This window comes from Crotalus tigris, unplaced genomic scaffold (genome assembly GCF_016545835.1).
Source record: "Crotalus tigris isolate CLP2741 ecotype Arizona unplaced genomic scaffold, ASM1654583v1 scf7180000018371.15429387391:27106975, whole genome shotgun sequence".
NCBI lineage: Eukaryota > Metazoa > Chordata > Lepidosauria > Squamata > Viperidae > Crotalus > Crotalus tigris.
In genome coordinates, this window is record NW_024096970.1 from 9202852 (window position 1) to 9215090 (window position 12239).

The 12239-nt window shown below is 39.2% G+C and overlaps 2 protein-coding genes across 4 annotated transcripts in view; one reads left to right on the forward strand and one right to left on the reverse strand.

Moving 5' to 3' along the window:
* Positions 1-11107, forward strand: part of SYS1 (SYS1 golgi trafficking protein) — a 32975-nt gene extending 21868 nt beyond the window's left edge. The window contains exons 5-6 of one of the 2 annotated variants that reach the window (XR_005557679.1): positions 8773-8871; positions 11002-11107. The gene's annotated coding sequence lies outside the window, so the exon portion shown is untranslated. Of the gene's footprint in view, positions 1-8772; positions 9849-11001 lie in introns of those variants that run through there. The other variant, XR_005557678.1, reaches the window with a different exon arrangement.
* TP53TG5 (TP53 target 5) lies at positions 15-11107 on the reverse strand. Of its 2 annotated transcripts, XM_039351326.1 has the most exons (5): positions 10973-11107; positions 8001-8069; positions 6201-6337; positions 5148-5469; positions 15-4007 (listed from the first exon to the last, which is right to left on the reverse strand). In XM_039351326.1, the coding sequence occupies exons 1-5, from the start codon at positions 11006-11008 to the stop codon at positions 3996-3998; spliced, it is 576 nt and encodes a 191-aa protein (XP_039207260.1). In that variant the 5' UTR covers positions 11009-11107; the 3' UTR covers positions 15-3995. The 2 variants fall into 2 exon arrangements, with proteins under 2 accessions (XP_039207260.1, XP_039207259.1); XM_039351325.1 differs by lacking the exon at positions 15-4007 and having other exon boundaries at positions 4571-5469.
* Positions 11108-12239: the final 1132 nt, after the last annotated feature.

Genomic DNA, 12239 nt, shown 5'->3' on the forward strand with positions numbered 1-12239 from the left:
CGGCCATAAGTCACTTTTTTCAGTGCTGTTGTATCCTTGAACAGTCACTAAATGAACTGTTGAAGACTACCTGTACAATCCCAAACACCCAAAGAATACCATTTTAGACTTAATTCTACATGGTATGCTTATCAGATACTTTATCAGTTTTGAAAACCACCACTCAGCTTTCCCTACTGCTGTTTTTCTGGAGGATATCAAATTGGAGAAGGTTACTGTACAAGTGGCCATAGTCACTGTAGTGAGGATCTCTGGTTCCTTCCCAGTGTACTCCATCTTCTCTTATTAACCTGGTTCTATTGAAATGGGTAAGCCATTGTGCAGAGTTTCTGAGTTGCCTTGTGTTACCTTTGGAACTGAATTCAACCCCAATAGTCCACAAATTAGTAGCTTCCCTGAATTAATATTAGCAATATTGTAACACTTTTTTTTCCTCTCTATTTTTCTTTTATTCAAAAGAGAATAAAGAGAAGAGGAGTTATTATCTTTGAAATGCATTTATCAGCATTCAACCAAGGGGGACAATTTAGGTATATGTTGGTTTTGTTTTGTCAATGGACGTTTTTGTAGTATTGTTTAGTTTGTTTTATTTTTGTATTGTTTTTTATATTTTAATAATACTATAACATTTTTGACTAGCATTCCAAGCCATAATTCTAAATTTCCTAATTCTGTTTAACTAGTTCATCCTAAAGTTCAATAGCTTGGCAAAGAAGTCAGAGGCAGTTGCACATGTTCAGGATGTACCCGATCAGAATCTACCCATTCAGAATATGTGAAATTAATTTTGAGTAGGTTTATGAATCAGAATAGATAATATAGAAGATATGCCTCTAGCCAAATTGTAGGAACATCTCTAATTACTAAAATGTCTTAACTCAGTCTTAACTCCTATTAATCCTCCTTTTGAAGTCCTCAGTAGCCCTATTTCAGATGCTGGTGCAGTTAAAGCAAAAGATTAAGGCTGATTTTAGTCTTCTGCTTCTGATCCTCACGAAACATGTTGGTATTGATTGAACTGGCTCTCCTACAGAGCATCCTTTGCATGCATCCTGTTGAGCTGTAAGATGGCCCACAGCTCTGGGAGAGATTTGCTGGCTCTGGTACCTGCCTCTAATAGCAGCTCAATTTGTAGGAGGTGGTGACAAGATGCCAACTAACTTGCAGCCTTCTCAATTCTTTTAAACTGCTATTAAAAAGACAGGCACTCTTAGATCATTGGCTGGAAGAGCACAATATCCTAGATCAGTGGTTCTCATCCTTTTTTTCCGTGGACCACTGATTGAGAACCACTGTCCTAGATATTTCTAGCATTAGTGACCTGGGGAGCCAGTGTGCCTGCAGACAATTTCTTTAGTTTCCTGCTTTATCTGACTTTTTTTTAAAATTTTTGAAATAATTTTTGAAATAAGGTTCCCAACTGCCAATCTTCAGCATCAAGTTTCTTTGTAAGAGGTTTCTAGATGTATGGCTCCAGTTGAATCCTTTGGCTAGAAATGTATACACTTGTCTAGGAAAACAGCAAAGGTAAACAGGTGGGAAGCATGGATGGGGGGAGTCAAAATTTAGACAGAAGTCTAGTAAATCAGTGTTTTGTAGGTGCTTATGTTTCTCATGGCCAGCATGTTATGCATAGAAGTTCTTAAATTATCATTTCCAAATGTGCCATTATATATTCTGTTGGATCTATGTCTTCAAGTCAATGTTGATTCCTGGCAAGATTAGTCCTTGTAGTTTTCTTGGCAAGATTTCAGAAGCGTTTTGCCAGTGCCTACTTCCTAGGGCTGAGAGAGGGTGGTTGACCCAAAGTCACGCAGCTAGCTTTAATGCCTAAGACAGGACTGGAATTCACAGTCTCCAGGTTTCCAGCCTTTAACCACAATACCAAACTTGTCCTCATAATTAATCCTATAAAAGCTTAGAGATTCCTGCACAATGGTAAAATATGATTGGCTCACTGTGTTGCACAAATAGAGGCAATTGGGATTAATCAATAAATCCCAATCCAGTTAAGGCTGCTGTATTAGAGTAATGCTCTTTCCTGGCTAAGTGACAACCCTGTTCTGGGCATATTTTTTGAGGGAGGTGCTGCTGTAAAAGCTCACTTTAGCCTCTCCAGTATAATTTCTGTTACATGTAAATGATGCTGATGCAAGAGAGAAGTCATTTCCACATTCCAGCTGGTGCCCATGATTACATTGCACAAGGCAGCCATACAAAAACACTAAATATCCTAAATATTTAGGATATCCTGTAAATATCCTAAAATGTTGGCCCATTGAGGAACCTGAGGTCATTTATTGATGAGAAAACCCTAGAGAGCAGACAGTTTTATTCTGCATACACACCGATGAGTACTAAGTTTATTTAATAAGCAAACCATATCACTTTTTCAGATCAAGGAAGTTATCTTGCAAAATCAGAATACTAAGAGAAATGTGTTTTCATAGAATTAGAGAGTTGGAAGAGACCTTAGAATCTAGCCCATCCCTCTGTTAAGTGCGGGAGCCATGCGGGCAGATGACTATTCAACCTTAATTTGAAGGAGAGATCACCCCCTCTCTTGAAGGCATTCCACTGGGTAATAGTCAGAATTTCTTCCTTACATATAGTTTTCCTTGTGTTTTAATCCAATGGTTCTGGACCTTGCCCTCTTGGGCATTAAGGAATCACTTCCTTCTGTGTCACAGTCCATCAAGTATTTGAACATTATCATGTGCTTCTCTTCAGTCATCTCTTCTGTAGACCAAATATATAAGAGCCGTGGTGGCGGAGTTAGAATGCAGTATTTCAAGCTAACTTTGCCCACTGCCAGGAGTTCAATCCTGACCGATTCAAGGTTGATTCACCCTTCCATCCATCTGAGGTCGGTAAAATGAGGACCCAGATTGTTGCGGCAAAATGCTGACTGTAAACCACCTAGAGAAGGCTGTAAAGAACTATGAAGAGGTATATAAGTCTAAGTGCTATTGCTATATCATAATTTTTTAACTGTCACACATAGAGCTTAGTTTTCAGACATCTTATCTTCTAAGTAGCCCTTCTCCTAACTTACTCCAATTTGTCACTGTCTCTTTTAAATTGTGGTGTCCAGGACTGACCGTTTTTTAAATGGGGCTGCAGCTTTGCCCCACCAGCTGACATACTTTTTCTCCATATTTCCTACATAAATTATGTTGCTTAATATGGTCATGAAACATTTGTAATCCTAATACCGAGTTCAGACAATACATAGCCATATACTGCAATCTGTTCTTCAGAAAGAACAGGAACATTTATAACAATTTGGACACTGGGAGAAAGTATAGTTAAATCAGTCCTGAGCAAGGACTTGGCTCCCACACTTTTAATCTTCCAAAAGGCACTCAAGACCCAACCTCTATTTTGAGGAGCCCTGGTGGGGCAGTGGTTAGAGCGCAGTATTTCAGGCAAACGCTGCCCACAACCTGGAGTTCAATCCTGACGGGGCTCAAGGTTGATTCAGCTTTCCATCCTTCTGAGGTTGGTAAAATGAGGACCCAGTTTGTTGGGGCAATATCTAAATAATGCTGAGATTGTAAACCACCCAGAGAGTGCTGTAAAGTGCTATGGGGCAGTGTATAAATGCTATTGCTATTTTCCCCCATATGCTGGGATAGAGGCTGGGGAGATGAAGTTGTTGTGGACTGAATGGAAAAGTTTAGCTGTGGTGCCAGGTCTCTTTTAGTTATGGTGCGATAGAAAGGGTATCAACAGTATTATTGGTCAAGATAGGCAAAACCTAAGGAACCCCCCCAGACTACAAATCCCATAATCGTTGACCTTATTCCCATTCCTTGGCCTGAATAAGCATGCACAGTTTATTGCAAACTGCAGACAAGTTTTGTATTTGAAGGATGATCAATAACCCGTTTATTGCAGGAATATGAGTTAATAGGGCACTTAATAGATCTATCTCTTCAGGGTTCTTCTTACTACAGTATCTTCAGAGCATCTGAAATGAGCTGTCAGTCCGGTCAATCCAGTTTCTTAAAAGAGAAAATGTGGCAGGGGAATGCTCACATGTAAGACTTCCAAACCAAGGTTCCAAAATTCTACCACTGCTATTATTTATTGTTAACGTTAAAGTTTAATCCCTCCTGTTTCTTTCTTTTGCCTGTGGCAAACACATTTTTCATCTACTTAGACTTATCAAAATCACTTAATGATCATCCCAAAGATATTCATCAAAGCCTTTCTTTTAAATCTGGGGGGGAACCACCTGATTTTATTTACTTTTTAAAAAAATGTTTTTAACTTTAAAAATGTAGAAAATTACCATCATGCAGAGTAAAGCTTCGGCCTACAATATCACATAGGTCTAAGAGATGTTTCTAAGAAATAAAAATGGAGGGTGACTTATAGCACATCCTTCAGTTTTGTTTGGGTGTGAATCAATTTGGTAAAAGAAAAAGACAGAGTTATCTGGAGATCAATAGCAACCGTCTTGAGAAAGAACTACAGAAGTCAGTGAGAAGCAGCCCACCACTCTGCTTTCTGCTAAATGTTGTGGGGGGGGGGGGAAACACAGGGAGGGAGGAATTGCCTTAACCTCATGGTAATTCTTTTTGGGAGAGTGCCTACAAGATGTTCTCAAAATTAAACTGTGACCACCAGTCCTAACGGAATAGCCTGTCTCCGTTTTAATTCCTTGCAAAAAGTCTTGCAAGAAATAAAAGTAAACTCTTAATTGTAAACGTGCTTCCTCAATCTGAGAAGGCAAAGATATTCCCCTTTTTGGTTGCCAGTTGGTTCAGCAACTCTGTTCTTTGTGTTTTCATTTCTAATAGACCCTAAGTTATTGATATGGCTATTCATTACTTTAATGAATCTAACTCCTCTTGATGAATGAGATCAGGTGAGGACTTTGAAGCTTGCTGTTTATACAATTTCTGAGACTCTGTCCTTGTTCACTTCAAGAGTAAGCAGGATGGGAATAACCACAGAGACATTGTAGTAACTGGGGAATATTCCCAGAGTGCTTCAGAGTAAAGTGCTGCAGCTACTGACAAGATTCCTAATGAGACTCAAGCCTGACTTTTAGGCAAAACCTGGCTTCTGTGGCAGGCATGAGTTTCTTTAAGAGACTCTCTACCCTACACAACAATAATTGAAGTTTGGTTGCTCACAGAATATGACTTCTGACATTCTGAATAATTGATGGTGGTGATATGTTCCAGGGTCTCATTACATGATCTGGTGCAGCAGGGCTTGGTCCACCTCAGAGCTGAAGGTCTACAGAGCACTCTGGGTGCTGGCATATGGAACCGTTGAGGCAAGCCTTTCAAGGAGAGTGCCTCATAATGTTCTGAGGTCGAAGCCTTTAAGGACGTCTCAGGAAAACAACCATCTTCCACTTCTTTGTCAATAGACCGCTTAGCAACATCCATGGCAGGCTCAATGACCACATTAGCATTAGGACTCAGATTATCTTCAGAGGTGATGCTCATCCTGCCATATAAGCAGAATGGAAGCATTATTATGGAGCTGCATTCTGGTTTGCTCTATCTTCCTACCATGGAATATAGAAAGATTGTTGGCTTATTCTTTGGAACCACCCATTGAATTGATATTTGGCTTTACTAATAATGTAATCCCACAGACTGGTATCCTCTGGAAGTACTAAGACTGCAGCTCTAAGCCAATTTGGCCAACGAAGAGCTGTAATTCCAGTATACTTGCACTTACCAGATTGGCTGGTTTAAATTTTGACAGGTATCAAGTTAATTAAAATGGTATAATTTCACTAATACATTTGAAATCTATGCCATAGCCTTTCTGACTGAACTGGGAAGATCTTTTGTACTATTGCTTTCTATGGAGAGGGCCATATGAAGTTCTATTGCAATTCTTGAATTGATCATGTTTCTTTCCCATCCTTCCCTGATATCCAGTGGCCACTGTGAGGTCAAATAATAAATTGGCCTCTGAACAACTACTTTCACAACAATGAAATAACAGGGATATCTCAGGTCTATAGGAAGTTAAAAAAAAAACATTCCCAGAATAAGAGAGTGTACATCATTTTCATATTATTGCCAAGAAAACTATTATCAGCTCAACTCAAGAGAACCTTTACTTCTCTTGGTAGTGATTTTTAAAAACATCTCACTTTAATGATCCGACTTTGTCCCATTTGTGCAAAATGCACACACAAAAAAATATCAATTATTCTCACTTACCCAGAAATGGAAGTTGAGCTCCTCAATGGCTTCTCAAGCACTAGCATTTTCAGGTATTTGTGGGCTAATTCACAAAGCCACTTAATTCTGCGGTTCTGGCTCTTGAACATTTTCAGTAGAACCAATTTCTTCATTATCTACCGGAGTTTGCAGAGAAACAAGGTAAGTTTGCAAATGCATTCTACTGTTTTCTGCTCTGGACCACATTCCATGTTGTAATGGTTAAAAGTGTAGGAGTGAAATGTCTTTCTGATGACTGTGAGAGAGATGAGACCATAAGGGATGTTGGGAGATGCCTTCCTAGTCCCACGCGCCCAACACCACCTTTCTATCAGGTGCACAGATTTGCTCCTAACTATGCTGTTGCAAATTCCCGTTTCTAGTGTTTTGTATTCAGCTAAAAGAAATAAAAAATCTTCTGAGGAAATTGTACATTGTGGACAGGTTTATGAGAAGTCTCCTCCGAAGATGAAAAACTTTGATATCAGGTTGTCCTGTGATTCTCATAGTGAAACTCACAGGATGAACAAGGAATGTCAAGATTTGACAACTGCTGGAGATGCTATACCAGTGATGGCGAACCTTTTAGAGACCGAGTGCCCCAAAACCGGCCCGATCCCTGGCCCGACCCTGATCTGCCCCCCGCTCCACCCGCCCACCGGGCCACTTATCACAGATTCCCAGGCAGTCTTACAGCACCATGGCGGCCATGCCCTCCACCTGCACCCCACAGCAACATCTGCACATGATGGGGCGCAAGGGCAGAGTCTTGCCCCTGCTGCCCAGCTGCCATGTGTTTGGTTGCACTGTTCTGCATGGGCTATGTCTGGGGGAGCCTCTCCTCCAGGCAGGCTGCTGGTGAGGAGGGGGTTGCAGGGGGAGGCGGGGTTGGGGCAACAGCATGTGTGCCCACAGAGAGAGCTCCAAGTACCACCTCTGGCACGCGTGCCATATGTTCACCACCACTGTGCTACACAGTGTTATCATGAGATGAGAGCACATTGTAGAACCTATGCTCATTCTTTTCAGATTATGAAGGTGGAAGAGATTGGCAAATTATGTGGATTTGCTGTCAAACAGTTCCAGGATTCTAAAATTAAGTTGCCACTGCCACAAAGAATGATGTGCCATCAGTATGCTTCATTACCAAGAGACCAAATTCATTCTTCTAAATGTAGGCTTGATTATTATGCTCCAGATATCAATACAGTTCTTTCTGAACATTTTGAATGATTTTCCTCCAGAATCATTTTAGGTGCTCCAACACTGGAAGGTTTTAAGAAGATATTGGACAACCATTTGTCTGAAATGGTATAGGGTTTCCTGCCTGAGCAGGGGGTTGGACTAGAAGATCTCCAAGGTCCCTTCCAACTCTGTTATACTGTTATTTACAAAAACAAAAAATCCTGGATGAGGTCTAGAGAGTTTGCCGTTAGCCAGATATTCACTAGGTGGCCTTGGGCCACTCACAGTCTTTCAGTCCAATCTATCTCACCAGAAGACAGTGTGATGTGAGTATCCTATAAAAGCCTGAAGAAATGAGGTATTTGGGGTTTTTTGTTTTGTAATCTAACAAATAATGTTGCTTCTTCCCAAACCATTCTACGCCTAATTTAGGATTTGACTCATAATTTGACCAAGAGAAGATCACAGCTTATATGTAGTCCCTGAAAGTCCTTTTGGTGGATGGTTTTCTCCCTTCCTTCATTCATGCTCTCCCCTCTATTTTGATTCTTAGCTATTATAAAGCTGTCTAACCTAACTTAAATTTGAGGGAGAAAGGAAGAAATGCCATCTTACCCTTTTGAGTTGGTTTATTACTTGCACTAAATTGCTTATCTGTGGTACTTCATTTATCACATCAATTATCTGGGAAACGGAAAAGGAGAAGGAGAGGGAGAGAGGGGAAGGAAGGAAGTTATGGGAATAAGAGAAAAAGACATATGATTAATAGCAATAAAGTATTAGAACAGCCTCATCCAATAAATTAGGCTAATTCTATAATATCGAATGACCCCTCCCAACTATATACCCTTCCCAAAAATAACTTAAAAGAGTTCAAAATATCCAAGCTTAGTATTTGGTGCAAATGTAGCCCCTAGATCTTTAATTTAACTTGCCATAAAATTGCTTTAAAATGTTCTGAAACAAATATATAGAATGGCTTTCCCCAACAAGGTGGGGAAATTTTGTTGAAAATACAAACACCAGATCTCTGAACCCGCATGGCCTTGGCAATCCTGAGCACATTTGAAGGATGCCAGGATGGAGAAAGCTGCAGGAGGCAAGTTGTAAGTAGAAATACGCATGACATAACAAAGAAAGACGGCTCAGCTTTGTGATCAAAGGCCAAAGGCCATGCTGGCTAGGGAATTCTGGGAGCTGTAGTCTACACTCTTAAAGCTTTTGTCCCTTTCACCCTCAGCAACAGTTCCATGCTGCCACACCATCATCCCAATTGCTGTATTCATAGAGTTGGCCAGCACTTCCTCCAATAAGAAGGACTCCACCCCCAAAGCAGCTAATGTGCACTTGAATCCAAGCATGCCTAACAACATTTGCTTTTTTTCAGCTAAGAAAAAGAGATTGGAAAAGCTAAGTGGAAGAAAGACAGACCCAAGGGACTTGTGTTGGATGCAAGAGAGAATGGGGAAGTCACAGGATCCAGGAGGTGGGATATGGTTGGAGTTTGAGTAGAAAATGGACTGCTTCAAAGAAAATGCTGCAAATCAGCCTTTCCAATGTATTCTCTAAAGCAGGAGCTGCTAATCTCACACACACATTTTCCATGGCAACATGGGGACAAAAGCAAAGAGTTACTGATAATTGATCAGTGCGATCCTTGCATGTGGGAGAAATTATAGACAGGACTAACTTATTGGAAATATTAAGACACTGAATTCAAAATACTTTTGTTAAGCATTATTATATCAGGAAAAGACTTAAGAAAAATATCAGGCAGTAGCTGCTCATTTCAGCTCATTTCAGCAAATCTTTGACCAAAACACAGCTAAATTAGGATCCAACCTGATGAAAATAAGATGAGACAAAAACAAAAATAGCATAAACTTGAGAAATACAATTAGCTAACATGTCTTAAAGACTAATGGCATCGATTGCTTCTTTGAGCATCTCATGTTTTCACAGAGCATCTGAAAATCGTTGAAATGAGTTGCCTTGGAGGAAGAGTTCCATCAATAAGTTGTGTTACCTTGGCAGAAGATGGAAGTGCCATCTATAACTGATTGCCAACAGAAAATTTGAAAGTTAGGTTTATTTTATTTATTTATGTGTGGTCCATCTTACAATATCTATAGATTTATATGAGGATTAAAATCTATCTTCAATATGAGATACTGACCACTCATTCTTATGATTGGCAGGGTGTATATAGGTGGTCCTCGACTTACAGCAGTTCATTTAGTGACTGTTCAAAGTTATGGAACTGAAAAAAGTGACTGATGACTATTTTTCACACTTATGACCGTTGCAGCATCCCCATGGTTATTTGATTTATAGTCGGATGCTTGATAAGGTGGTTCATATTTATGATGGTTGCAATGTTTTAAGAGTCATGTGATCCCCTTTTGTGACTTTCTGACAAGCAAAGTCAATGGGGAAGCCAGATTCACTTAACAACATTGTTATTAATTTAACAACTATAGTAATTCACTTAACAAATATGGCAAGAAAAATCGTAAAATGGGACAAAATTCACTTTAAAAATTCCTCACTTAGTAGCATAAATTCTGGGCTCAGTTGTGGTCATAAGTCAAGGGCTACCTATATCAGTAAAGTGTTTATTCTGGACCAATGAAATGACCAGTCAAATCTTTAATCAGCTGGAAGCATCTCTCTCTTCTAACAGATATTAGACCTGAATTGGCAGACCTACAAATTGTCGATATCACATAATCACTTATTTACTTTTATGAAGCTTAATTTCATTCAGTTTTGAGGCATGGGATGGTAGAGACAGAATGGCCTGTAATCTTGACATATGATATATACGACCCACTATCTACTCTGTCTGTCTCCTCTATCCTTGAAGTCTCCATATAACTTTTACTATTGATTGATAATCCAGTTTAGATAATCAAGCTCCTTGAATAAGGCCCATGATTTTGAAAATTTGGAATACACAGTATTGCTGCAATATCATTTGTTAGATTGACAAATATCATTTGTTAGTTCCACAAATCACTAAAGTCAATATATAACACTGATTACAAGGGAAAGAAGCCTTTATCAGTTTTGCTTCTATAGAATTTAATTCAATGTTTCTGCCCTAAAATGACATTTTAGCAATTTAGTTTACATACTATGATTCATTAGCTTTCTTCCCCAAGAACAAAGTTATTTCTTTCCTTTTATTAGTTAATAACTTGGGATTTAATCCTATGTACCAGGATGGGCAACATGAGATTTTCCAAATGTTGCTAATTGAAACTCCAACCAACCCCAGGCAATATGGCCAATGGTGGGGAATCACAGGATATGTGGTTAAGCAACATTTGGAAGGTCATCTCTTCATCACATTGACATTATGGCTTGTTGATATTAATTAGTCTTACTTCTGAAAAGAACAATGTAATACATCAAAATTAATGCACAAAACCATAATGCAATAAAATATTTCAAATAGAACTCAGTATTTACAAAGTTACAAATAATTCCATAATTGGAGATTGTTAGAGCCACTATTAAAATGATAATAAACTTTCAAATGAAACTTAGGTCCATAATATTCAAAATGCCTCAAGAGGGAATACATTAAGACATTCTTTCTTCTTCTTCACAGCCTTCATCTTCCTTCAGATGGTTCAGTGAGAACTTCACAGGAGGGCCTATAGCTCATAAGCAAGGTAGCTGAGAGAAAAAGGTGACTGCTCCCTCTGGCTCTGAGAAGCTACTGGTCCTATTGAGTTTGGGGAGCCATGAGTGGTACTCAAACTACACAGATGCTGTGACATCATTTCTTTGTGACATCAGAAATCATGACAGTAATGGCAGAGAAATTATAGTGATGGAGCTTGGGAGGAGAAAAGGATGGGAGGAGCAGGATTATGGAAAGCAACTGGAAATATTGTTGGAGGTGTTTTTTTTCTGAGAGGCTGACACAGACTCCAATAAGAAAATCCTAAGACTGGCTTTAGGCTAAGGCTAAGTAGGCAGTGGCCAGGGAGGCCAAAGCTTAGGAGGTGCCACCACCCCCCTCCTTCCAAATCATTCTACAAGTGCAAATCTTTGTCTTGATGGTAGACAAAGTAGGCAATGTGGCTTATAGGCATTGGAGAGCACCAGCAGCTTGCAATGGAAAGAGTAGCCCTAACTGCTTCATGTTACATTAGGAGATTGAGGTCTAATGAAGTCTTTCTGTATGTTAGACTTCAAAAGACCTTCTAAATCACTTGTCTCAGCTCTAATCTTTTTCGGAACACAGAGGTATTGTTTAAAAGCACTTGCATGGCTATTCTATTGTCAAGAACTTGCTGTAAATGTGAAAGATGTTTTCTTGGGCAGATTGTTCTAAGAGAAAAGCTAGGAAATATCTGATGGAGTGAAAATTTTATTTATTAATTTATTCTCACCCATCTTTTAAATTATTGTAATAAATAACTCAAGATGGTGAACACATACAATATTCTTTCTTGCCACTATTTTCTGTACAACAACAAGAAACCTGTGAGGTGAATTGGGTTGAGGTGAATGACTGGTCCAAGATCACCTTTCATGCCTAAAATGGGACTACACCCTCTGACTAGTTGCCAGATGTTTATCCTGAGGATGACATTTAACTGTTAACTTTCAGGACTCAGTTCTGATATTGAAAATGGCTTTTACAGTGTAGTCAGTTTTGGTATTGGTATTATGGGAAAAAAATGACAAACAGAATTATCATCCTATCAAGAGTTCAAAAATATAGCAAAGTAATCATTGCACAAGATGTTCAATAATAAATGGCAATTCCATAACCCTCAGTTGTTCACATGCAGTTATACCTACATGCTAAAGTCAATACCAAGCACTAATCATTAG

Excerpts from the sequence above, each read along its gene's own strand:
- TP53TG5 (XM_039351325.1), bottom strand. The coding sequence starts at position 11,008 with ATGAAGGCTGTGAAGAAGAAGAAAGAATGTCTTAAT. Across the intron at positions 8,070-10,972 it reads AGAAGAAAGAATGTCTTAAT|ATAATTGATGTGATAAATGA; the intron begins GTATTCCCTCTT and ends TCCGTTTCCCAG. Across the intron at positions 6,338-8,000 it reads TAATAAACCAACTCAAAAGG|ATAATGAAGAAATTGGTTCT; the intron begins GTAAGATGGCAT and ends AAACTCCGGTAG.